This window comes from Simochromis diagramma, unplaced genomic scaffold (assembly GCF_900408965.1).
Source record: "Simochromis diagramma unplaced genomic scaffold, fSimDia1.1 OVJJ01000208.1, whole genome shotgun sequence".
Classification (NCBI taxonomy): Eukaryota; Metazoa; Chordata; class Actinopteri; order Cichliformes; family Cichlidae; genus Simochromis; species Simochromis diagramma.
Genome location: NW_024386789.1, coordinates 2,692,124 through 2,717,800, shown reverse-complemented (window position 1 = coordinate 2,717,800; position 25,677 = coordinate 2,692,124). Strand labels below are relative to the sequence as shown.

The window sequence follows — 25,677 nt, the reverse complement described above, 5'->3', positions numbered from 1 at the left end:
ACCAAATCAGTTAACAGCTGAGGAGCTTTGAGGTAAGAAATTTCTGTCTAGCAGCTCAGAGCTGAGCTGCACTTCGCACTATGCCCCAGAAAACCAAACAAAGATGGGGTTAGCAGCCACAATACAAAAGCAATCAGCCCTAAAAGTCTCAGTAAAACAACTGCAGCAGTACAACAGGAGCTAACAGGTAGATGTACTTAGTGGAACAAATGCTTTTTTTTAACTGATACTTATAATACATTCTGTTTGTTTCTACTTCCTTTAATATGACTTCCCTTACCATGACTCTAACTGACTCTGTCTTTACTTTAGTGTCAAAAACGCCTAAACTCTATGCAGTCTGCTGTGGGGTGTGTGGAGAGTGCAGTTACAAGGCCTCATCAGTATGCAGACAGGACCCCATCTCAAACGTTTTGAGGGATATAAACATTCTAATTTGAAGCTAAACTTTTGAGCTAAAGAAGATGCTCTTTCCAGCCCCGCCCAACTCAGCAGCACATACAGGAGCTGAGCCACCAGAGGGCACTGTGAGATAATTGTATTACAGCAGGAAACCTCAGATTCATGCTGTCTCACAACCCACTTACCAAAAAGCCAGGCAATACAATGTAATTAGCAGGTTACATAATATACTTAATGCATTTAAATCCATCCAGTTTTGTAAGGATTTCATTTACGCAGTCCACTCACTCTTTGATGCAGGGGGATTCTAATAAACACAATGCAATTTGGAGTTGCCTGCAATTAGAGACTTTCTTTACTCAGTTATGAGAAAAAAAAGTTTCAGAGCATCATACAGGATACTTCATTTCTCTACAGAAAGTACAAATCATTAAAAACATATCTGTATTTACGTTTGCATTTTTGATCACTAATTTTTAGCAAGATTATTCAAAACCCATAAAAGAATCTATACAACACCACTGTAGAGTAATAATAAGTGCACTTAGGTCACAACTTCTGTAAGTTTAGCAGGAATTAGGGGAATCTGATATTTGATTACTTCCAGCTGAAGAACTACAAATACATCATCACGGTTCTGAGAAATGAAATTGTTTGCAGTACAACAATATTTATACAAAAATCGATCAATATTAGATTTGACATCATTTTACATCATTTTAAGAAAGAGAGAAACAAGTGATGCTCTAAGGGGGGCTTACACTGGGTCACAGCTCCCTTTCCTACCTCCAGGTACGGCACCCCTTTCTCGAAGGACTGTGAGTAGTCTCTCAGGGGTCTCTCCTCCTCCAGGAACTTGGCGTCCCGTCCCTCTCCAGCTGGCTGGAAGAGGCCATAGTTGTAGACGTCCCATAGGGACTCACTGAGGGAGCAGATGATCTGCTGCTTAGCGTTCCACACTGTGCAGTCCTGATCAAACTGGAGACATCTCTGTCAGACAATGGACAGGACAGGGGCAGGGTTAGAGGGCGATAGTACACCTGTACTAAGGTTGAAACAGTGGTTAAAAATATACAGGTTTTACAGCTGTTGTAGTGTACCTCTGTCAAAACATTTTTAATGGATATTTTCAGTGCTTTGAACACCAAGAACAACCTAGTGTTTCAAATCAGATGTTGATGAGCCCAGTTAGCTGTGTGTACGTTAGATAGCTTTACAGGATGCCCTTGTGGATCGCTAACTGCACTATAGTGCTGCAGTGTTTTTGTTTTTGGATTTAGGACAGGATCCCCGGAGTCTAGATGTTGATGGTGATGAAGATGAAGACTGAGAGTGAGGTGGAGATGGAAACGAGGTGGGTTGCATGAATGAGAGTCTGAAAGGAAGAATGACAGAGCACTGAGATTTAAACCTCGCAGAGCGGTGGCTGATTGACTCAAAGAAGGTAAATAAAAAGATGGCTGGACTAGTGTAATGATGTAAGTACTGAGAGCGTGGGAAAGTCATAACGATGTAAAGAACAGACTAGAAGCTGATCTTCCTTATTGAACTTACACATGAGTTTTATCCCCAGTCAGCACTCGTTACAGCCAAGATATGCAGAAGAGCTTGTCTGAATGCACACCCCATCAAACTTTCCAACAGAAGACTGGAAAAGCATTTCCTTGTTTAATGAGTCCCATCAGTCCTGTCTTGTATTAACTGTTAAGGTAATGGTGTGGAGAATATTTTCTCAGAGCACTTTGGCCCCCTTAGTAACAACCGAGCATTATTTAAACACCGCAGCCTGTCTGCAGTCCTTTTATGACCACAGTCTACCTAGTCTCCGATGGCTGTTTCCAGCAGGACAACACGTATCTTGAACTACTTTCTTCAACATGACCCTGAGTTCACTCACTGTATTCAAATTGCCTCCAAAGTCATGGGTGTGAAGCTGTGTGGCGCTATCATGTCAATATGGAGATCTAGATCTCTGATGAATGTTTTAACCACTTTGTTGAATCTGAGCCAGGAAGAATTAAGGCAGTTCTGAAGGCTAAAAGGAGTTTGTGCATGATGAATGTATATGAGTGTGACGTGCAAAATATGAATGCATTACTTTTAATGAATCACCTGCCACATTCATGAATTATAAGATGACTCATTCTGTCCTTTTAGTCTGTGGTATCAGGTTATTTGGATCTATTTCACTTTCATTTTTATACCCTATTTTTTTATTTTCTCTGCTAATAAAGAAGTAAAACTCACATGCATAGATAAATATTTTGCTATTTCCTCCTTGTCCAGTTTACTCCATTATCCAGAAGAGGAGGAGCAAACTTTGTGGATACACCCAAAGGCTACAATTACAAAACACCTCGGATGTATTGTGTGTGTGTGTGTGGATTTCCTAACATGATTTCACTGTGATTGTTGCATTGTCCATTTCCTCATATTCTTCCATTTCTGTGCAGTTCCACAGGAAAGACATCTTTCTGGACCTGGAGCTCGAGCTGATTGGAAGCTTGAACAGCAGGAGAGCTGAGAGGTGTGAGAGATGTATGTATCCATACTATTGTTCCATTTCAGAGGGCTGTGAGTAAAACTGCACAGCTCAGCACACTTCCATGTCCCTTCTGCCCCCCTCGAGCCCGCACTCGGTTGCACTATTTGATAGTGTAGCAAACTCTATTGGCATGGCAACCAGTTCATTAGTGGAGGCAGGCACCCGTTGCCGTAGCAATGTCTTGGTGGTCCCTGGGAGGTTAACCACATGATAGGGATGAGCATGACTGTGTGTATGTGCACGCATATAAGTGAGCTATAAACTGTCTGTGTGTGCCTTCTTATTGGAGTGCACTTGTGCAGTGTAGTGGTTTTTCTTGTGTGTGTGCGTGTGTGTGTGTGTGTGTGTGTGTGTGTGTGTGTGTGTGTGTGTGTGTGTGTGTGTGTGTGTGTGTGTGTGTAACAGAGATAGAGTGGCTAATCCCTCTGAGTGAGGTCTAATGTAATGTATACTGCATATAACAGTGCTGCTTCTCTCCTCATCGTTTCTTCTTTAATGCAGTTTTCCTGAGATGTTTCTGGCAGTTTTTATTATTTAGATCTTCAGTGTGCACTATTACAGCACATATTTTCCTCTCTTTTCAACCTTTTCCCCCCCTTTCTTCAGTCTGTCTAAGTAGCTCCTAATATTCAGCCCCTCTCTTTATCCCTTTTTAATTCTGTTCAATAATACTTCAGCTTCCGGGTTTGCAGTGCCGAGTGTTTGTCAGTGATGTGTGGATCTCGGTACGCTGCCTGTGGCTGATGGAAACCTGAGAACAGAGACGCCTTCCACATATTTCTTCCCTTCGACAGTCACTCACTTCCTCAGCTCTCCCAAAACTCATTAAAAACCTATTAAATAATTAGCAATTACTGTTGTATTGAGGGCAGATTAGCTGACATGTAGAACAGTCGGCATGTTCAGGGAGTTGAAAATGGAGAAAGGAGGATGGGGGAGGGGTTACAGTGGGGCACCCATTCTCACCTGGATATGGTGCGTGTGGGCTGGCCAATTCTCGCCTGCTGCCACCGTAAGGCTGAGAGCTGCTTCAAAGTGTGAAATGAGACTAACTTCAGTTTTGGAAGCTAATTATGACCACCTGACCCAAGGCAGATGCTTGCATGGTGTTGTTGACTGAATATGTTTTCCCTTGCAGGGTGCTCAGCACAAGCTGAGCTCTGTGTGAGTTCCTAATTCCCTTTGGGACTCATCTCTGAGCCCGCGGGATAACTGGAATGGAAAAGCCTTGAAATTAGAGATGTGCTTCTACAGTTGTGCACACTGTTTGACTTATATAAAAAAATTGTATGCTTCAAGCCACCCATGTAGTGTTTTCTGTGAATAATTTGAAACAGACGTAGAATCAGCAACGCATCAGTATTATTTGACGTGTTTTAACTCAAAGGATGGAAAACGGCTGGATATTAGAAGAGAAGCAGGAAGGGAGGGAAGCAAATCAAAAGACAGGAAGAAAACTGAAAAGCTTCTGAGTTTTAGGGGAGGTAATAGCGAAGGTGGTGACCAAAGCCCAGTGTTCAGCTCTCATTAAATGGCTGTTGTCCTTTTCTTTTTTTTAATAGTCACAAATATAAAAAATACATTTTTGGAGCTTTTTGTCTGCAGTTGATCATAACATCAGAATCAGAAACAGCAACATTAACTAAATGTATACCTGCCTTAATGGTTTAAATAGCCTGAGATATTATTTTTGAAATTCTGTTTGTCACATTAAAGCTCTGTCTCTGAGGCAGTAATACCAGGGAGACTTGGCTTGAACTACTTCCTCATTTGGAAAGACCTCCAGTGCAGTGTGAGGGAGACTTCTTTCTTTTTCTTTTTTCTTTGACAGGGAGAACTAAACTTTTAAACTGTTTGATTTGGACTGGTTTTGACAAGTTTTTTTCTTCAAAAAATTCTGCTTCAGCTACTTTATTCACTTTTAAATGATCAGTCAAGAAGCTCCAGGGATGGCTGTGCGGGCCTCAGCCTTTCATGAATTTCACACACACGTTACGAGCAGTGTCTTTGATGCACCTACTGTTTGTTTGATGTCGGGGATTCCAATGCGGAACACCATCATGGTCAAGTAAGTGTCCTCCAGTGGAGCCACTGTGGTCATGCTGCGCTCCATGAAGGCTCGTTTCTTTGCTGCCATGAAATACTGCTGCTTATTGGCAGCTTGATGATGTAGCGGGGCTATATTGGGCATGTAAGGGATCCCCCTGTTGCCGTGATTGCCCGGCCTCAGCGGCCGATCTATTCTCTGTCGACCGACCACAATGGCTGCTGGTTTCACCACCTCACCGCCTTTCCCTTCCCAGGATTGTCGTCCTCCTGTCATCTCCTTTTCCTCCAGATACTCTAGTCGTCCATTCTCCATGTCACGTTCACCTTCTTCTTTTCTGTTTTCTCTTCCCTGCTCCTCTTCCTCCTCCTCATCCTCCCCATCTTTGTCATCCTGACTGGGATAAAAGTGCTCATTATTTCCCAGCATCCTTTGCTGTGCAGAGGTCACTGCAGAGAGGGCTGAGTGATCTAGCTGTCATGGAGACAAAACATGGCTATCCCATGAGACTGGCTTCATCCTTAGAAACATGCTGTAGGGGAAAAAAGGCAGAAAAGGGAGTAAATGTCGGTCATTTGACTCGTATCTTTGCTTTGATTGAGAGAGTGAACTTAGTAATGCTGGAATATGAGTAATTCAAGTACATAAAAGACACGTGCAGTAATAGAAAATCTAGCCACTGGCAATGCTAATAAGTCCACATGTGTGAAATAGCACAGAGCTGGTCCACATTTTCCATTTAGCCACTGGGAATGCGTCTGGGAATAGCAGACTTATGAAAGACAGGCTAAATATAAACTCTGTGAATTTGCATCACAGGTTTTCTGCAGGAGGGAGTGAGTTGGAGATGCGATCTAGCATCACACGAGGTCAAGATCATTGGTATTTTGTGACAATGGAGGAGACCCATGTTTGAGGCACAGCCCAGGGCTAACAGCTAAATGTGTGCTTCTTAAAGGAAAATTCCACCCTTGCACTCTGTTACTGTTAAATACAATTTAACTCGTTGACCTTGCCCTATCCCTCATCCTTGACAGCCTGTTTTCATTCCCAAGGTGTCAAATGGAGCTGTTTTGACAAAGCTGGTGGCATTTCCAAATTTCACACGAGGTCTCCTGTGCCATGAAGTAACAGGTTTAGGAAACAAGGTGGCAGGTGTCTTATCTGGATGCTTATAAAGAGCCCCTTGGTGTCTGTGCTAAATCACGGGGTAAACATCATTTTCTTAACTTTTCCTAATCGTAACCCTTAGTGCAGGATTTGACACCCTTGGATGCAAACGTGTTGACCTCCAGCATGTCTGCATGGTTCACCAACAGGATATGAAGGATAGGATGGCTGGCAGTATACTCCAGATTAGAAATGGTGTCTTATAATAAGCATGAATCTGCACAACATCCAACATATTCTCATTGGACAGCTTTTAAGCTTTGCTAATCAGGCCATTATCAGACCGTGAGGGCTTGTTACAGGAATTGGGTTGTTTTCTCTTAATAGCCGTCTACGCCAGATTGAAGGGGGCTTGGGGTTTTACACAGCAAAGGTTTGTAAATAACTCAGTGAATCAGCAGCTTCTGGAAAGCCACATCTGAGTGTACTGACTGGATTTGCAGTTGTTGACATAGTTTTAAGAAAATGCCCAAATTATATTTACTTTTCCAGCTGAAAGAAATAGTCATGCTCCTTCATTAAAATAAAGGAAGCGTTGTGGAGGAATGGTTTTCTGGTCTAGTGAACTTTCAGTTTAATTATTTGTGTACTGTACATATTCAATTCATTTGAATTCAATTTTATTTATACAGCGCCAAATTACAACCACAGTCACCTCAAGGTGCTTTATATTGTAAGGTAGACCCTACAATAATACATAGAGAGAAAAACCCAACAATCATATGTGCCCCTATGAGCAAGCACTTTGGCGACAGTGGGAAGGAAAAACTGCAATATGGCATTACACCTCACAACTTTACACAGTACGAGTAAAGAAGACTTGGAGAATTGTATTCTTTCTTAAGAAAACACTTCTTGACACTTTGAGGAGAAGCAGAATTTCAACAGGAACAAAGGAGGGAGAAGCCACCGTCTTCCTTCATGAGTGCAGGAAGAGTACCTTTCTCTCTGATCACTAACAGCTGTTTTTAAAAAAAGGCTGTCTTAGGGTGGATTTTTGCTTTAAGCTTGTTCCATTGCATCTTCATGCTTCAGATTTGGCATACTGGTGCCTCCGTATGTTTTGTCCTGGTTTTTCTGTGGTGAAGTCTGGCTACAGGGCTTTGCCATCATGCAGATCTGGACCATTGCCAACAGCCGCCTTAATGATGGGGAGTGATGCAGGGAATCTCCCACTGTTTCATTTGCAGAGTGGTGCTCTGAATATCTTATGAGCTGAGTCTGACATGGATGAGAATCAGAATGCACAGATGGACAGATGGAGCACAACTCGAATCAGGACACAGAGCTAACGTCAATCAATCACAGATTACCAACATGCAGATAATTCAATCGGTTATTAATAGATTATGTAGAAAACGTGCTGATGAGGGTTAACGGGGCATTAAGTGATCTAGGACTTTTGACTTATCAACCTCTATTGGGGACCAAGGACATCGACAGGTGTCTGGCACAGCTTACAGTGGCCTGCAATGGACATAAACAATAATGCAGAGATGAAGAAGCCAGCCAAGAGCCGGACACCCAACAGGAATATTGATGAAGAGCATACTCACTTTTAAAACACTCTAACATGGATGCTGCTTTTGTAATTCCTGATTGTTACACAGTTTGAAGTGTTTATGTTTTTGCGTTGTTTTGAACATTTTTGAAAAAACCACAGATGTCTCCAGTCACAGGCAGGTGACAGAAGAAAAACCCCTAAGGTGTTGCATGTTGATGGTTGGTTATAGGCAGGTGTTATGTACCATTTTGGATAAGAATTCAGGTTTTATTCTCTGTTTAAAAAAAGGAAAATATATAATAATAATAATAATAATAATAATAATAATAATAATGGATTGGATTTATATAGCGCTTTTCAAGGCACCCAAAGCGCTTTACAATGCCACTATTCATTCACTCTCGCATTCACACACTGGTGGAGGCAAGCTACGGTTGTAGCCACAGCTGCCCTGGGGCAGACTGACAGAAGCGAGGCTGCCATATCGCGCCATCGGCCCTATATAAAAGGTAGATGTAGCTTTCAAATCTAAAAAGTAAAGTCAGTGGGGATGTCTGCTTTCTTTCTAATAGTGTGCAGGGAATGGCTCCTGGTTGGAATTCTATGGAGAAGAGGACCCTGGGCTCCCTTTACTATGACCACAATAATCACTTTCCTCATTTATGTTCTCAGTCTCTAGTTACAACACATAAAGCTAATTCCGTACATGTTTGCTCCCATTAGTGTTCGGAAAAACAAAGTATATTTTAGACTGACAAATTGCAAATGAGCATGCAGCGTCTCTCTATTTCACAGTTTGGCACATCATGAGGTCTAGTTAAAAAAAAACTGAGATGGTGTCAAAGCTAAAGGTCCTTGAGAGGCATGCAGACTACTGGGTTGCTAGTTTCAATTTTTAATATAATTTTTGGGCTTTTTAGCCTTCATTTACACAGGACAGATAGAAAAACTGAGAGTAAAACATACAGCAAAGAGTTTTGTGTCTTATTCAGGCTTCTAAAATAGCCTTACGGTAAATGGTTTGCCTGCTAAATATATATAACGGAATGCATGGCCATCTCTTATATACAGTCTATAGGTTTGAGATAACCGTTTTGTCTTAAAATATTTTCCCAATTTTGATATGTTTATCTTTACAAGTTGGCGTTCCACAGTTCAGAAAAAAAGTCATAAAAATACATTTTTATACCTCCTTTATTTGATGCGCCTCCACATGTATGAGGACCCTAACCCCTGGATTGGTGATGACTGAACACAGATTAAGTTTGGTTTGGGATTAGAGAAATCGCTGTCTAAAACAAGTGTGTATACCAAGACCTTTCAAAATATTACAAGAGTGAGTTATGGAGAGAGATTGGCTCAGAAACAGTTTTTTTCCATATAACAATGAAAAGTGACCACACTTTACACCGTTGCACTATGTGTGTGTGATTGTTTCATTCTGTGGAAGAATACAGATATTATTTGATGGATGCTTCCAAACAATCGGTTTTCAAGTGTCTATAGTGTTTGAAAGACGGAGTGGATATATGAGAAATGGTCATCTCACTGGCCAAAAGAAAGTCTGCTGGTTGAGCATTTCTGAGCGAAAGCATAGCGCAGAGGGTAGCAGAGTGACCGTGGTCAATTCCCACAGACTCTCAGAGAGTGACAGGGTGGGTCCTTTCAGTGCAAATCCAATGTCTGTCAGAACAAGTAAATGAAGGAAGACTGGAGGACAAAACCAAAGGATGGGTTTAGAGAAAAAAATGTAGGAACTTTGATGAATCTGGGAAAACAAATAAGCACCAAAAGCAATAACAACAAGGGCTCTGGAGAAAGTCGCTCAGTGCCTATCAAGAACCAAAAGAGCTCTGCTACTGAATTATCAGTTACCTGAATCATTCAGGGCATATTTAACCACCTCTGGTCATATGTGTGATTTACATGTGGCATCACATTTTAGGCTGAAAGCGTCTCTGATCAAAAGCTGACAAAGAACAGCGTGTTAACACTTGCAAGGTTTTAAAGATTAACACTATCATTCAAATACACCGTGAGGGAATAGAGGAGGCTGATTTATGAACAAAGTCTCATCAAATATTGAACAACACAATGCAAGATAAAGGAAGGAGGAGGACAGGCTGAGAGTAGGCAGGAGTCAACTACATGTTTGTAACTGGGATGTAAAAGCGAAAGGGGAATACACAAGGGGGAGAGACAGAGAGAGCTGCAGTTTGCATAAAGCAGAGTAATCAGATTGGGAGAAAAAAGGGAGGCAGGATGGGGAGGGAGGGAAAAAAAGAGGGTGGAAAAGGCGTGAGTGCGAAAGCCAAACACACACACAGTACCGTTAGGCTAAAAATGGGAAACGATGAGCATTATGTAAAATGGATTAATAATATAACTGTGAAAACTCTAATCACAAGTCCGAAAACTCTCCTCTTAGCCGTCATGGATGTCAGACTCGTCTCATCTTTGCGTCTTTGCCTTCTCCATCGTGTCACTCAACTCCTACACTCCTGCAACAACAATAGCTCAGTCAGTCTGCTTCTGCCGGCTGTTTCGCTCTCCTGTCTCTGTTGCTGGCCATCATCTCACATCTCGTCTTGACTTTTCTTCCTCTTGGGAGAAAAGCGGTGTAATAAGGAAATGAATTTCACCCCTCTGACAGAACAGTCTTTTTGTGCAAAACTCACAGTTCTCATTTCAGCCACTTACTTGAATTGTTCTTCAATATGACTGTTTTTTTCTCTTCGTCCATAATTTGTGCCGTTACCTATTTTGCTTGTAATTTCAGGAAGGAATTTAGATTTAATTTGGGCGGACTGTGGGGTAAGATGAGCCAGTGAGGAAGCCGATCCATCATCCGTATCCGAGCAGCCATACTTACTTTTTTCTCCATTTGACACTTAATTTAGTTTAAGTTCTTCTTTTTCATCTTGATGCATTTTCATAAAAGGAGAAACCTTAACAATGAACTAGGCAGTAGTCATTTTTATAAGAAACTTCTCAAAGCTTTTCTTGGCATTACAGCCGCAGAACTGTGCAAATGCCTTTGAGCCAACTCTCATCATTTTGCCATGAAAATGGAAAATAGGTGCAATGAATCATTGATATTGAGCAAAAAAAAAGGTATCTACAATTCTAATGAGCATGAAAGTCAATATTTGGTAGGATCATCTTTATTCTTCAACATAGCCTGAACTCTCTTAGGCAGTTTTCTTAAAATTTCATAAAGTAGTCTTCAGGAATAGCTCCGGAAAGAGATTCAAAGCACTTTTTTGGAAGTTGGCTGCCTTTTGTTCCCACACTGCTTCAATAATGTTGAGGTCTGATCTCTGGGGAGGCCAATCTATGACTCATATATGCTTTTACAGCTTTGTCAGTAAGTTTGGGATTATCGTCAAGTTAAAAAATGAAGCTGTGGGCAATCAAACTCGTTCCAGATGTTCATAATCTCATCAATTTAGAGAAAATCCAACACCACTGGCTGAAATACAGTCCCGAACCATAACAGAGCCTCCACTGTGACTGTAAGCATTCACTGTTGTAGCTTTTCCTGATGCCCTGTGTACATCCTGACAATAATTTGAAGTATAAATGTCAAATTTGGATTCATCACATCAGACCTGTTTCCACTGGTCTTCAGGTCAGTTCTTGTGTAATTGTGTAATTTGGCACACCTCTGTCTCTTCTCCTGTTTCCCTTCCTTAACAGCGGCTTCTTGACAGCCATCCTTCCACTGAGACCATTTCTGATGAGGCTTCAGTGAACAGCAGATGGAACAAATGAAGGGTCAGATGCATCTCTCAGGTCCTGTGTCAGGTCTATGTTGGATTTTCCTCTTTCTTAAAAACATTACTTTCAGATGTTGTTTATCAGCAAACAATTTTGTTTTTATTATTTTTACCTGTGACTTCTTTTGTCCTCCTCTTGTCAAGTTTCCTCTTTTTTAAGAGCCTGGATATGCCACATTTTCAACTAATAGCTCTCTGGAAATCACCTTGCTGGTACAAAAATACTATTTTATTCCTGTTAAACTGTATTATCAATCCAAAGTGAGATCTTTTTTATCTTTTAGAAATTTGGAACGAGCAATTCATGCGTTTGTTTTATCTCAACTGGATTACTGCAATTCACTGTATGTGGGTGTCAGTCAGTCCAGCTTGGCCCGGCTCCAGCTTGTACAGAATGCTGCAGCTCGCCTTTTGACTCGTGTGAAGAAACACCAACATATTACTCCAGTGCTTGCTTCCCTTCATTGGCTTCAGGTTTAGAATTAAATTCAAAATCTTACTTTTGACTTATAAAGTGCTAATTGGCCAGGCACCGGACTATTTGTCTGACCTATTGCAGCTTTATACGCCCTCTAGAGCCCTTCGATCAAGCGATCACCTGCTCCTTACCTTACATAAGTCTAGGATGGTGCATAGAGGAGATCGGGCTTTTGCGGTTGTGGCACCAAAAATGTGGAATGATCTACCTCTCCACATTAGAAAGGCCCCAACTGTTACTCTTTTTAAATCGCATCTTAAAACATATTTTTTACTCTGGCTTTCAAAACTGTAAAACTGTGAGAGTTACCAATTCTTTTATCCTAATTTTCTTTTAATTTTCTTACCTGTCGTTGTTGTCAATGTCATTGTTTAACTGTTACTTTGTACAGCACTTTGGTCAGCTCCCTGTTGTTATTAAACGTGCTTTATAAATAAATAAATGAAATGAAATGAATTATCTTTGGCATTTTTCTTAGATTCATCTAAAGAAATGGGAACAAATGATGTGTTTTGCAACAGGCTGCTGGTAACAAAGCGTCTAAAGATTCAATTTAAAATAGTTTTCTTGGTAAGTTCTCTGTTATGTGTGGATACAACACTGGTTATTGCCTTGAGTAAGGTGCCTTTTTTATGCTTGAATGATTCACAAGTCCTGAGAACGTGTTAAGAAACAAAAAAACATTCCTTGGAAAATGGTTTAGGTACGAGGAGAGGACAGAAAGTGAGTGAAAAAGCAGCCAATGCCCAAAGACAAACTTTGAATGACCTTCAGAAAGCCTGAAGAGCTATTGCTCGAGACCACTTTAAAGGGGCAAAGTCTGGATCCAACTGCAAATATGAACATGTATGGCAAATTAGGCAGTAAGTATTCCCACCTAGATGTTGGCGTTTTTACCTTCGGTCTGATTTGAAAACAACATTTTTAAATGATTACTCTTTCAGGAAGCTAAAGAGAGAGTGCTAGTTGCCCTGCTGCAGTACTAAGTTAGCATCCAAAGAGAGTCGCATTAAACAGCCCAGAACTGTTGTCTCAGTCTGACGGTGAGAGTAAACTGTGCTGAGACGTGCTTATGATGAGCAAACAGCTACGTGAAAACTGTGAACCTATCCATTAGCATCTAAACATACAGAATATTATGTAATGCTAAGCTAGCTCTTCGTAGAAATATTTTATCAGTGTCATGCAATCCTACAATTGCTATAAATCATGATCTCCAGTCAAACATTTAACATGCATGCAAGGTAAGAGCAGAAACGAAACACAGCTTAAGATTTCAGAAGTTGGTGAGTCTCTCTGCCCTTGGGACATCAGCACTGCAGCATGATGATTAGACCCTATGAGAAGAGTATTTCCATAATCCTGGTCGGATGTAGGTCCAAAGACAGTAATGAAAGGTAGTAATGAAGAATCAGGAACTGATTAATCATGATAATGATGACAGAGACGGATGTCCTCCTTAGACCCCTAGAGGGCAAAAATGGATGGATGGAGAGGTTTACAGAAAAAGTTAATGGCTAACAGTCATCCCTATTTATATCCGTCTCTTCTATGATATTCTTGTACATTTTGCTATTTGGCAAAGTTGTAGTAATAACCTATTAATACCAAAACACCATGCATGTTTGGGTGAGTAAGTCAGAGTCACGTTTTTGGCAACACCAGTTATAAAGGCTGCAGGAATCATGTTTGATCTGCCCAAAATTTGTCATCCCCACTGTAGTTTATTAGATTATACTACATCACCTTTTAAAAGATCTTCCTGTAAATGTCTTATCCGTGCATGTTGCAGTTTTTCTCTTGTTTTGGCCACAGAAAGCACATCCCCAGCACACTACACTGGAAAGACCTTATGGCCAGTCGTTTCAGCTCATTTTCATATTACTTTTTGTCAATCTCTCTCTCTTTCTCTCTCTCTTTTTCTCTCAGTTTTTCCCTATGTAGGACAGTGCATGTGTATAGATATATTTTCAGTGTATCGGTCCCCGGAAAGTAGAATTGGAGATCATCCAAGGAACAGATTGTCCCACTTTTACGTCCTGAAAAAGTGGAGCGGCCAAGTTCTGTCCTCTATATCCCTCTCTTTGACTGGGTCTCCACCCTACAGCCTTTTTCATACGACCAATGACGAAGAACCGTCAAGAACACGCCGGGCCTCCTCCAGTGTAAAATGGACAGAATGAGCCACTAACATGGAGAGGAGAGGGCAGTTAGGTTTATATGAATGGTCTGACGTATGAGTTTACGGGGGAAGGGCTAAGCTGAGATCTACCCTGCATCATCATCAGCACTCATTAAGGTTGGACAGCATAATTAAAAGATCCTGTGAGTTTTCGTGTTTACATTCTCCAAAGCAAAAGTTTAAAAAGATCCACAGAGGAATTTATTCGCTTCATTTACCCTTGCAGTGACGAGGCTTGGCATTTTCAGGCTGTAATTAAATCCGTGCCTCATAAAATCTGGCGAAATGCGAGTGTTTAATCGACAATCCTAGCATACTGGATTCATTTTAAAGACGGGTAACAATGCCAGCAGTAGATACATCCTCTGTGCACCCAGAGACTGGCAATTCCCGCAGCGAGGATGGAGGTGGGGGATGGTGGTGGTGGGGGGGTGATCCTATCAAACACAAACAGATGCGTTTAAATCAGCTGCTTATCTCATGCTGATCAAACAAAAAAAACGATAATACTGCTATTGGGTGATTAAATGGATGATTAAAATAATTACCCCCCAGCTCTCCATTTCACATAAAACATCCTTCTTCTTTCATCTGCAGGCCAAAAACCTCACCAAGGACTGCCCTTCTTGTTTTTCTTCGCAGAAAGGGGCCACAGTTGTGCCCCCCATAAGTTACTTGCCGCTCACCTGATGTTTCGAGCACAGTCGATAGTTCTTTAAGGAGCAGTCAAACACATCTGTGCTGGAAAAATGTCCAGAGGAAAGCAGCGTTAAGCGCCAGACCAGTCAGCCCAAGCCTGGCTGGCGGTCTTGTGTAGATCAAAGTGGGCTATCTTTCCCCTCAGACTGGATATAATTGGGTCAGGTGGAGCGTGCACTGAGGGCCTCGCTTGGGCTAAACTTGGTTGGTTGGGCCGGGAGACCTCAATGCAGCACTGATTTAGGAGTGAACATCCCCCGTGCTATTTCTGAGACTCCGCTCTAACTATAAACATTCATCTGATAGCACGGCTTAAGTTGTGTTGTTGCCCACGCAACAAAGCAACAAGAAAAAAGGAAATCTAAATCAGGGTTCCTCAGCTTCTCCTTTTTTTGGCCCATGACCTTGTTTTCATAAGTTATGGTTAAGTTTGTGTGATAACAGCAGAGTTTTTGTACATTTTAAGATCTTTTGACTCTGAAAATAATATTAAAATGCTCCTCCATCTGAAGACAGAGGACCCTCCCTAAATTAAAATCTGCACTTTCACGCTTCATGTAACATTACACCAGCATATTCTGCATGCAGTTTTGCTATTAAACACCCTAATCGAGGTCCATGTGCGTGTGTCCTGTAGCAGCGCTGAATCCAAGCTTGTTTTGTGCAACCGGTGTGTGCTAGTGGATTGAACCCAGTGTCTTCACCAGCTTGACTGCTTCACCTAACTGCATTAAACTGTGGTGCAGTGCTGACACGTACAGTACCAAACATCATACAGCAGTCGTGTTTTTTCAACAGTACCCTCTGTTGTCTGCTAAAACACGAGCTTCCCTTTCACTCGCTGCAAACGGAGTTACAAAAAGCTCATTAAAATGTCAAGAAAGCAGAGACTTCAGAGGCGACTGTACAGCAGGTTTCCTTCTGTTTCTCAACAACAAAAGAAGGAGCAGGAAGAGCAACAGCGAAGAAGTCAAAACATTTCCAACCAGGATAGGCGTCCTTGCATTCAGCAAGCTTTTCAAGGAAACCCTTTTCTTTCTATACTAATGGCAGAGCTCCTGCCTTAAAGCGTTAAATGCAATGAAAAGCATGCCACAAGCAAACTAGTCAGACATACGGACATGAGTGCAGGTTTTGCGGCTTTGGGGTGGATTTTATGGCCACAAATTAAGTGTCCGCTAGTGACAGTTTTACTTACCTTGCACGTCCAGTGACTTAAAGATAACGCTGAGAGACAAAAATCAACAAGGTACTAATAAATGCTGTTAGACATGGCTGACAAAGTGAGAACCATGTCAGTGGCTGTCAGGACCCATTAAAGTTTATCCACCTTCCATGTAACAGAGCATAATTCATGCTACAGTCTGGATAAGCCTTCATTATTAACTTTGCAATTTCACTTTATACCGCTGTGTTCTCCGAGTCAAGAACTTTGTAATAAATCTTAATCTGAAACCAGGAACAGTTAAGCTAAAAGAGAAACACGATCTCTAACATTTATCCCTGCATGGTAGCAAATGGGAACGTCACTTCTTATTTTCTTACCAAACTAAGGTTAGATGTTGGACAATAAATACATGTTTTTTTTTTTTCTTTTTGCACCTGTTCTTCAGTGTGACAAGATGTGCACCACCTCATTACAGCTCTGAAGTGAGCCAGAAGGGCCTGGAAAAAAAGCAACTGAAGGAAACAGTGAGGTTAATGAGCTGAAACAATTATACTAAGACCTAAAGGTGTGCGATCACCCACTTGCGCTGGAGCTCTGTCACCTTATGATGTATTACTTCTGTTTTTATGTAATAAAGAAGATTGAACTCTCACTTGGTTTCTGCAACAACAGCTGCCAAGAACACAGAAGTGTGTTCCTCCTTTTTTTAAGATGCTTGTAATCAGGGCATCTGAAATGCAGCTGCTACTCTCTGAGACGTCTTCGTTAAACAACTGCGACTTAATGGTTCAATCATTAATTTGAAGTTGCGTTCAGAAACGGTAAAGCTCAAGGTGTTTGAGTTTTTCATTATGGCGGATATGTTGCGGTTTGTTGGCATCTATTTTCATGGCTTACGGCAACTCTCCAGATCTTTCCCCTTGGGGAAATCTCCCTGTATGTAATAATGAAAAGCCTGCAGAGTCAGGGGAAACAACTCGTCTCTCCTGTTTCTTCTTAATGAGCACAGCAATGAGACTCTATCGACTCCACAAATAACAATTAGAAGTGCATTAAAAAATTGCTTTTCAAGGTTATTTGATGACAACTAAATGTTAAGCAGAGAGTGAGCCAGGCCAGTTTTTTTGTTTGTTTGTTTGTTTTTCAACCAGATTTTCAGATTATATCAGATTCCCCTGATATACACGGCACTTAATATTTGTGTGTACGTGTAAAATATGCGCAAGTTTATTTTGCTTATGTATTGGTTTTTCATAGCTCCATACCCCTGTGGGACTGATTTACAGGGTATTTTGTTTCAGGGTTTGCATTTCTGCTTCATATATATACAGTAGAAGCTTGTTGCTAATGGAGCCTAGCTGTATTCTTCCACAGCAGTAAGCTGTCACTGGAAATAGTCGCTCAGAACGTCTGTTTTTTTGTCCTACACTTGCTCCATACCAAACCCTGGGGAATTGCAGGGCTGTATAGCATTGTCACATCTGCTACACTGACCAGGCTGCTAATGGACTCCCGCTCTTCCCGATTGAGGAGGACAGGGCAGGAAAGAACACCAGGAGACGGGACAGGATGAATCGGAAAACTTGATTTCTGAGACGCTCATCTCCGCTGACACATCGAGCCTTTTGGCTGGTCCAGCGTATTTCATCTTCCACTCAATTGCTTCATAATCACATTCTCTTTTGGCGTTACTCACATATTATGTATAATCGCTCAGTCCTTTACTGGCATTGATAGTGTCGCCCAGCTTCCTTTTGTTCCATTATGATCAATTGTTCTGTGTTTTGAGGAGGCCATTAATCTTCCATTGCCCACTCTGCTCCAAATTGCCCTCTTTGTTTATTTTCTCCTTCTCCCAAATGAATTCCCCTCAGTGCAATTCTGCAATAGGAAAAAGTATGCTTTTAAAGCCAGCGTTGCTTGTTGTGCATTAGACAGTCAGGCCAGTCTTAGGAGGTTGTGCGAAGTCAATTAAGTGGTATCTATAGGATGAAAGGGCACAGAGTTGGAATGCATCACTGTTGCATAGCTCTAGCTAATACTCTGGTGCACTTTTTTCACCCAAGCCTGAACCAAATGAGGCGTTTAGGTGTATGTGTGTGTGGCTGCATGCGCATGGCAATCGGTTCTCTAGGGTCCTTAGAGGGTTTCCACCTTTCCACCAGCTGACACCAAAAATACTGCGAGCAGGCAACGATTTTGACAAGTCACAGCTAAACAAGTGTGTGAAATGTGGGTGTTGATGAGCTCCCGTTTGATTCTGCTCACCTTTCCATTTCAGCGCCTTTTTCTTTCTGAACTCATCCCAGCAGAAGTGTCTGGGTGGTAATAATACAGGCATGTAGGTAGCTTTTATATAAGCATAAGTATTAACCGTTTTTTTCTCCAAACGTCCACTTCTAACATACTCTATCAGCTATTCCACCATTTCTTGTATTCATGGATCACTGTCATATTACAGCCCATAACTGACTTTGTAAATGGGGTAATAGTGAGCGATAGTCACAGTCCAAAAATGTATGGTTATAACTCAAAGTGGAGTCAGATTAACAGCTCCTCTAGAACAAATGGTTCTCGCTAAGCTCTGGGCCCAGGTAGCTCTTCATAATGTTAAGACCTATTTAGCTAATTTGGCTTCACCTAAGAACGTGGACACAGTCAAGAGTTTCTGTGTTTTTCCAATGAGCCAAGCAGGAACTGAGGGCGAGGTATTAAAAGATACGCCTGTCCCATTGTTGTAAACAGTCCACATGTGTAAATATGTACCTTCTCTTAATCAGAGCACTCCCACAGGATGACGGCTCTAGGGGTGCCACGTGGTCTGCAGCGACACATTCCCCAACCCTTCATTCTCCCCTCTGTTTGCTGCTTTTTGTTTCATCATGTTAACATTGACAGTGTCTTAAAAACATCCTCTAGATGAAGTGAAGGTTAAAGCCAGAGTGCATATATTATGTTTAGAACGTAAATAAAATGCTCTGGGTGGCAGAGGGTTGTGCTGATGGAGGCTTACCAACAGCACAGTGTTTAACAGGAAGGTATTTTGTGGACTCTTTGGCTCCTGGTCCCAAACCCCCGGGGGGATCTAGGAAGCCACCTTGAGAACCACTGACTTTCAATTTTCTTTGCACAGAGTCGAGTAACAACACAATTTATCTCACTGTACTAAAAGGAAGGTCAAGGTCACAGTATAATAGCATCGGCGAACTCGGCATTAACCTTTAAGCCTGTATTTGGTGACAAAGGGGAGAAAGAAGAATCACAATTTTCTGCGGGACAGAAAAACCATCTGCAGGCAGTGTTGTAACCGAACTTCCAAGGTTTACATCTCCTGTGAGCAAACAAATACATAACGATCGTTCCACATGCTGATTGCTGTTACTTTATCTATTAAAGTGTGCATTACATTAGAGCAGTGTGCGCTCACTGATTCGTCCTACAGCTGTGAGGGAGTAATTTGCTCAGTTGCTACAGACTTTTCTTTAGAGGCACTGTGACTTTTTTTATTTGTTTTCTGTCCCACTTTTCTCATCCTACATAAAACATGTGAATTAGACCTCAGAGGACATGCATGCCCCCCCTCCCCGTCACAATTTCAGCAGCTTCTCCTTCTAAAGCACTGTGACTTTCACCTCGCCGCTAAAGATCATTTCCTTCTTTCCTTCTTTTCCATTTACGTTCACACAATAAAGATGTTAATGCTCCTTTGTATTGCAAACACTTTATATTAGTTTAGTTGTGTGATACAAACACACACACACAGACGCACAGCAGTTCTCCTTCAGTTACATTCTGTAAGTATCGAGGAACACAAAAAACTAAATACCTCTTGGTCTGTAGTTCAGGCTGTGTTGCTCCTTGTTGTATCCGTAGTGACCTCCTTCATAAACCACAAAGAGAGTAAAAAGGGACCAGGATTAAAGAAATGAGAGAAAGATCCAGTCAATAAAACATAGATGAGGGGAAAAAATGAAAAAGTGATTTGCCTTTTTCTCTTTCAAAATCACATTTTCAAGCCTTCTAGTCTTTAAATATGCATCGGTATGAGCCAGCCTGAGCCCCTGTATTGTGCAGCTTCCCTTTCTCTTTTTCATTCACACATACACAAACACACACACTCTTTCACCTACTCTATGCCCTGGTATAGCTTCTCTCTTCCCCTCCCTCTCTCCGTGTTGCACACACATTCATGCACTCCCTCTCCAGCATTGCATACTCTCTTTCTGTCTTACTTCAGCTGCTAGATTGATCTGTCTCTCCTCCATTCTCCTTCCTCTCTGTGTACCCACTCTTCGCCATCTGTCAGTTGTTCTCACTCTCCCTCTCCCTCTCTTTTTTCATACCCAAGTGCTCTTCTGTTCAATTATCCCCAATTTTCTTCATTATTCTGCCTCATTCTTTCAGTTTTTCACGGTCCAACCACCTCTCCGGTGCTCCATAGCTCCTCTCCTATTATGTCAGCCAATTTATCAATCAGATACACTCACGTCACTGATTTCCACCTTTTATCTGTCCCACACACAATCTGGGCATGGGCTTTGCACACTGCACAGCTCCCTTTGTCTCCTTGATGCTGAAAGGTCATAAAAAAATAGCAAAAAAAATCTGTTTGTGTTTGGGAACTTTCCAGTGATAAATATAGCAGGCATGCTGCCTTGTTTTAGCATGTTTGCAGCTATATGTGGAGCATTTACCAACCAGTCAAGCGCCGTGATAACCACTGGTGTTCGACTTTGAAGAATCTGTGAGGGCTGGTGCATCTTTGTGTTGTTTTCTCAGCTGTCTTGCCGTTTATTCTTTAGAGCCGTTTGGTGCTGGCACTTCCCTGATCCCAGTATAGTGGACGTGTTAGCCTTTTCTACAATCGGAATATTCAAAGAAAATTAAAAGTGGTTACCTTGAATTACCTAATAAACCTGAAATTCATTACTTTAACAGGTTAAGAAACTGCTAGTTTATGTTCACACAGTACTTCACTGTGATGGCTGCAGTTACAGCCCCACAGTGGTAATATCAGTGTTACAGTAGAGGCTTACACATAACGCTATTTAAGTTTCCCCTTTATCTTGATTAGGTAGGTCTGTGTCAGCTTTTGAGTAGAGGGCTGTTACGTTGCCCTCTTTTATGGGCACAAGATTTTGATTTTTCTGTGAAATTTAACCAAGTTTGTTATGGAGTTAAATGTTAAATAAAAAAACTTTAACCTCTACCTGACTTTCCTTCACTGCTTGGTCCGTCACATTCACAGTGAAAAGGCTTTTATGTACTTCTTATTCTAAAACACAGAGATGGAAATGTCTTATTTGCTGTCATGACTGAAATTTAAAAACAAATCTTTTATGACATGTTTGAAAATGGCATCAACACCTACCTGATTATAAGAGATTGGGAAGACATGGTAACGCTTCTCCTGGGAATAATGCTGCCACTATCAAACAATCTTTACTTTAAATTTACTCAAAAAGGAAGAGTTGGTTAAATCCTACTAAACTTTTCATCTCTTTTCACCGTCCATGCTCCAAAACCCTAAAAATTATAACAGCAGTTGTTTTTGTCATTGCTGATATCGTTTTAATTTCTACATGGCTAATATTTGACTTTTGAAAAGACCAGCACTCTCGGAAAAAATACTTTATAAAGGTAAAAAGATGGACTGTTATCAGCGTCCTTTAACAAGAAAACAAATAAGATAATGACACCTGCAAGAAAACAACAACAACAAAAAACATGCCAAAGGTAGCAAACATGTGCCCACAATCAGCATCATTACACACTTCCACAAAAACACTATCAACACAACAGTACACAACAATATTAAAACCACTGGGATATGATGAATCAGAATCAGAATACGTTATTAATCCCAGAGGAAATTATGTGGTCACAGTCGTTCCAAGACAATAAGAAGATGTCGGTGTCGATTCTCAGTCATCCAGCTCATGGTAGGAGATTGGAAAGAAAATGACTGAACGTCTTGGAAATTATTGGAAAAATAAACAAAAACCCGTGTTTTCACTAAAGTTATCAGACACTGGAAAATTCATTCTGTAACTAAATGAAAAGAGCAGCTTAACAGTTCTTCTTCATTCAAGTCTTTGTGGCTTTGTGTGGCGTACAAATCCAATATGCTTCAGTTTGTAGCAATAATGTTTTTCATTTACCGCCTCTTTTAAGAGCAGGTATCATGTCTATAATATAAATAAAGTGACTTACAATTACAATGGGCACAATTTAAACACAGAAAAATGCCATTTGGGAACCTAGATATGAAAGCTAAAGAAGTCTGGGAAGAATTATGGCAATCAGCCCTGATGAATGTATCTCCCGCTCTTAAAACCTTTATTTGCAAAAAATGGGCAAATTCTTAAACAAGTCGGCAAATAAAATCTGAGTTTACTGACACATACTGTCTTTTAAACCCTTTAAATAAAGGGGGAAACATGAGTGTCTGTATTATGGATATAGTATTTGAATTTTGAAAACATCATGCATTTATTTACCTTTGTTAGTATTTAAAATTTCCTTGAATATATATATAAAAAAAGGATGTTGCAGTCAGGAGAGAGACCCTGCCTGCCAGTCCAAGCTGAGGTCTGTGGGTACACAAAGGAAACTGTTAATGATCATTAATTATCTATAAGTCTGTCAGTGATCAAAGTTTCTTTGAAGTGAACTAAACATGCCGCAGTCTCATCGGCGGTGACACTGGGCTTTTAGGGAGGGACTGCTGTAAAAGAAAGAATTTTGATAATTGTTTTATAATCGTCATGACTAACATTAATCACCCAGCGCTAAGGCAGGTTAGGTCAGGTGTGGCCTGGCTTATTAGTTACAGAAATGTTGAATTCCTCCCTTTTCTGACGTCATAAAAGGTTGTCGGGGTAGGTTTTTCAGACATTTTTGGAAAAGCTCACAAACTGAAGCGAAATCTAATTTTCTAGAGATGATAATTAAAAGTCTCCCAGTTCTGTTGATGGTGACATTGCGTGTAAATTTCCAAAAACCCCACCAGGCCACTAGTTTCTGGTGACGTCTGCTTGTTTGTGACACGCTCAAGGTGTGATTGCGTCACTCTGCGTCCCACTGGGAATCGAGTCAGTATCCTTACATGGCACAGCATCTCCCATGACAGCTACATGTCACCTGCTGCAAGGGCAGGCTACCAGCAGAGGAAAGGTAAACACTCAGAAGCAGAGCAGCAGCGGCTTCCAGTTGCTTCTGACATTAACCCACAGCCAGACTGCACCCACATTTCCTGTCCATGACCTACCCACTGAAGCAAAAGACGACATGAACTCTTCACTCACTAAACAGCAAAAGTTGCAAGACTGCTGTCTTCACGAGGTAATAAAAAAAAGATAAATTAGGAAATGATATATTCCATGCTCTAATGTCAGATAAGTAACTTTATATAACAAGTATCTTTCAGTGAATAGCGTTTATGCTTTTGGAGTGTTTGAGTGAAAAGACTGTCCTGAGGCTTGCTTTATGGCAGCTTTTAGAGCCCATCAAAGAGACGGATGGAGGAAGCAAAGCTCAGCTGAAATACATTAATGTGCACAACAGTACCCTCTGCTAAGAGGAGATGGAGATGAATCCTGCCATATCCAGCCTCTTAAGGACAACATGACACCTGCATTGTTACCCCTGATAAGAGCTCTAGTCGTTGCTCTGCTTTAATGGCGCGCCACTCCATAGTGCATATTCACCACACTTTTCATCCTACCTTGATGCTTACACTGCTTTTGCCACCCAATGTCCTTTTTTTGTCTTTTTAATGAGAAACTAGCTTTCTTCCTGCTTTCTGTGTTAACCCTCTCAAGCAAGGAGAGAAAAGTGGGTCATGGGCAGATGGAGCGTACAGTAGTAAGAACATGCCGGGTAGATTTTTATTTATTTATTTTCCTGTGTGTTTTAGTGAATTCAGCTTTTTTTTGTAGACGTGGAATCAAAAAGGCAAAAAAAGAGAAAAGAGGAAGGATGAGAGACAAAATATTGATCTATGAATCTTAAGCTGTGAAGCACTTTGAATCGCTGGTTTGGTGTAAAAAAAAAAAAAAATTCAAGTCACAGTTTCTGTGTGAATGAACTGAAACGCTACAAACCCAACTGCATTCATGTTAGCCTAAGAATAAAAATCCCATTTTATGAGTTCTGCACTCACAAACTGAGACTGATTTGCATGTTCACAGCCCTAAATGCAGTTATTCACTCTTAAAATGAAATAGTTTTTTATATATTTATTGGACAAGTGCTTAGCATAAAGACATTCAGTAAAAACAGGCTCAGATCTGGCTTAAGGCCCCATTCATGTGTTATTCTCAAGGAAAACCGATGCAGTGCTGGGCTCTGGTGGCCAATTAAAGTAACTGAAATACTGCATACATTTTTTTAAGTTATCAGAATAATGTGAAAGAAACAGGTGAAAAGGAAAGCAGTAGAAACAAGTTGTCTTTTAAAAAAGGATTAGGCTTTCTACCTCTTCCGCTTTTTTAAAATCTATTTCTAAATAGATTAAAAAAAGAAAAGAAAAACCGTTTCCTGTGTTTAAATTCTTGGAAACAAAAACAGAAGAGGAGAAACTGCACATTGTCAGTTTTTAAGGGAGACAAATCCACTTCTTATTTTGTTAGTTCTTTTATTCAGCTTTGCCCCAATAAGGGGAAGTTGTTGGTTTTTTTAACTAGCCCTGAGTTAGCTGTTACATTAGGCCATGGGTGATCTAACACGTAAAACCCACAGTGTCCTGATGTGACCTGCGCATATAAAAACTGTCATGTAACTATTTGACCTGAAGATTATTTCCAGTTAAAGTTTTTAGTGCTACAATGCAGTTTTTAAACCTGAAATGGGGAACTCTAGGTTTGCATTAACTTAGTGTGGTCACCATAACCTTTTTATTTCTTTTTGATTTGCATCATGTTGTGGTAGCAACAGCAGTACAGCTCATCTCACTGTGTTTCTGTTCTCAGTCTTTGTAAGGGTTTGCAACAGTTTGAACTGGTGAGAAACTGCAACAGCTTCCCCTGAATTTCTCAGAACTGCTTCATGAAGACCAAATACTGAGCAGAAGGTCAGTTCTGAACACTTATACTGCAATGCTGGAAGAAACAAAACAAAAACTAAGAACAAACGCTCCTATTCTAAGAACTTTCATGAGGCAACCTCTTCAGAAATTGCAAAACACTGAATGCATCATATATCTTAATAGGCTGACAAGGCTACCAAAGGGTTGCTCAAGATAAACACAATGAGGTAGCAAATAAAGAAAAATAAGAGAAACAAGGGTAACATGTTTAGTGTGTGACTTTCCTTTGAAGATAGCTAAATTTAAATACAATTGAGGGAGGATAGAGTTAACCGATACACACTCTACTACTCATATAACTCAGGCCACTGGTAAACCACACCATAGCACTTTTCTTTTACTCTACCAGACTCAAAGCACTTTATACAACTTGCCTCAATCACACAAGCACTTTTTTTCTATATCTATGCAACAATCAGTATGTCAAATTTTAACATGGAAAAATTGGAGCAGCCAGAGATTGAATCACCAAGCTCCTGAGCTACAGCCACCCGAGATGGTGGTGAGTGGTCAGAAGGCTCTCTGATGTGGACTGATAGAAGATGGGCTGTAAGTGATGAGGGAGGGGAGTGTGCAAATAATATGAGATGCCTGTGGTCCATGTGAGGTCAGCCA

The 25,677-nt window shown here is 40.9% G+C and overlaps 1 protein-coding gene across 6 annotated transcripts in view; it reads right to left on the bottom strand.

Annotated features, from left to right (window-relative positions):
• Nucleotides 1-19,954, bottom strand: part of LOC120728453 (SH3 and multiple ankyrin repeat domains protein 3-like) — a 45,628-nt gene extending 25,674 nt beyond the window's left edge. For 2 of the 6 annotated variants that reach the window (XM_040023374.1, XM_040023375.1), the window contains exons 1-2: nt 4,968-8,007; nt 1,189-1,392 (exon numbers count right to left, since the gene is read on the bottom strand). In XM_040023374.1, the coding sequence (XP_039879308.1) occupies nt 1,189-1,392; nt 4,968-5,423 (660 nt within the window). In that variant the 5' untranslated portion in view covers nt 5,424-8,007. Of the gene's footprint in view, nt 1-1,188; nt 1,393-4,967; nt 8,008-19,800 lie in introns of those variants that run through there. The other 4 variants (XM_040023372.1, XM_040023371.1, XM_040023373.1 and 1 more) reach the window with 4 other exon arrangements.
• Between the last annotated feature and the right edge of the window lie 5,723 nt (nt 19,955-25,677).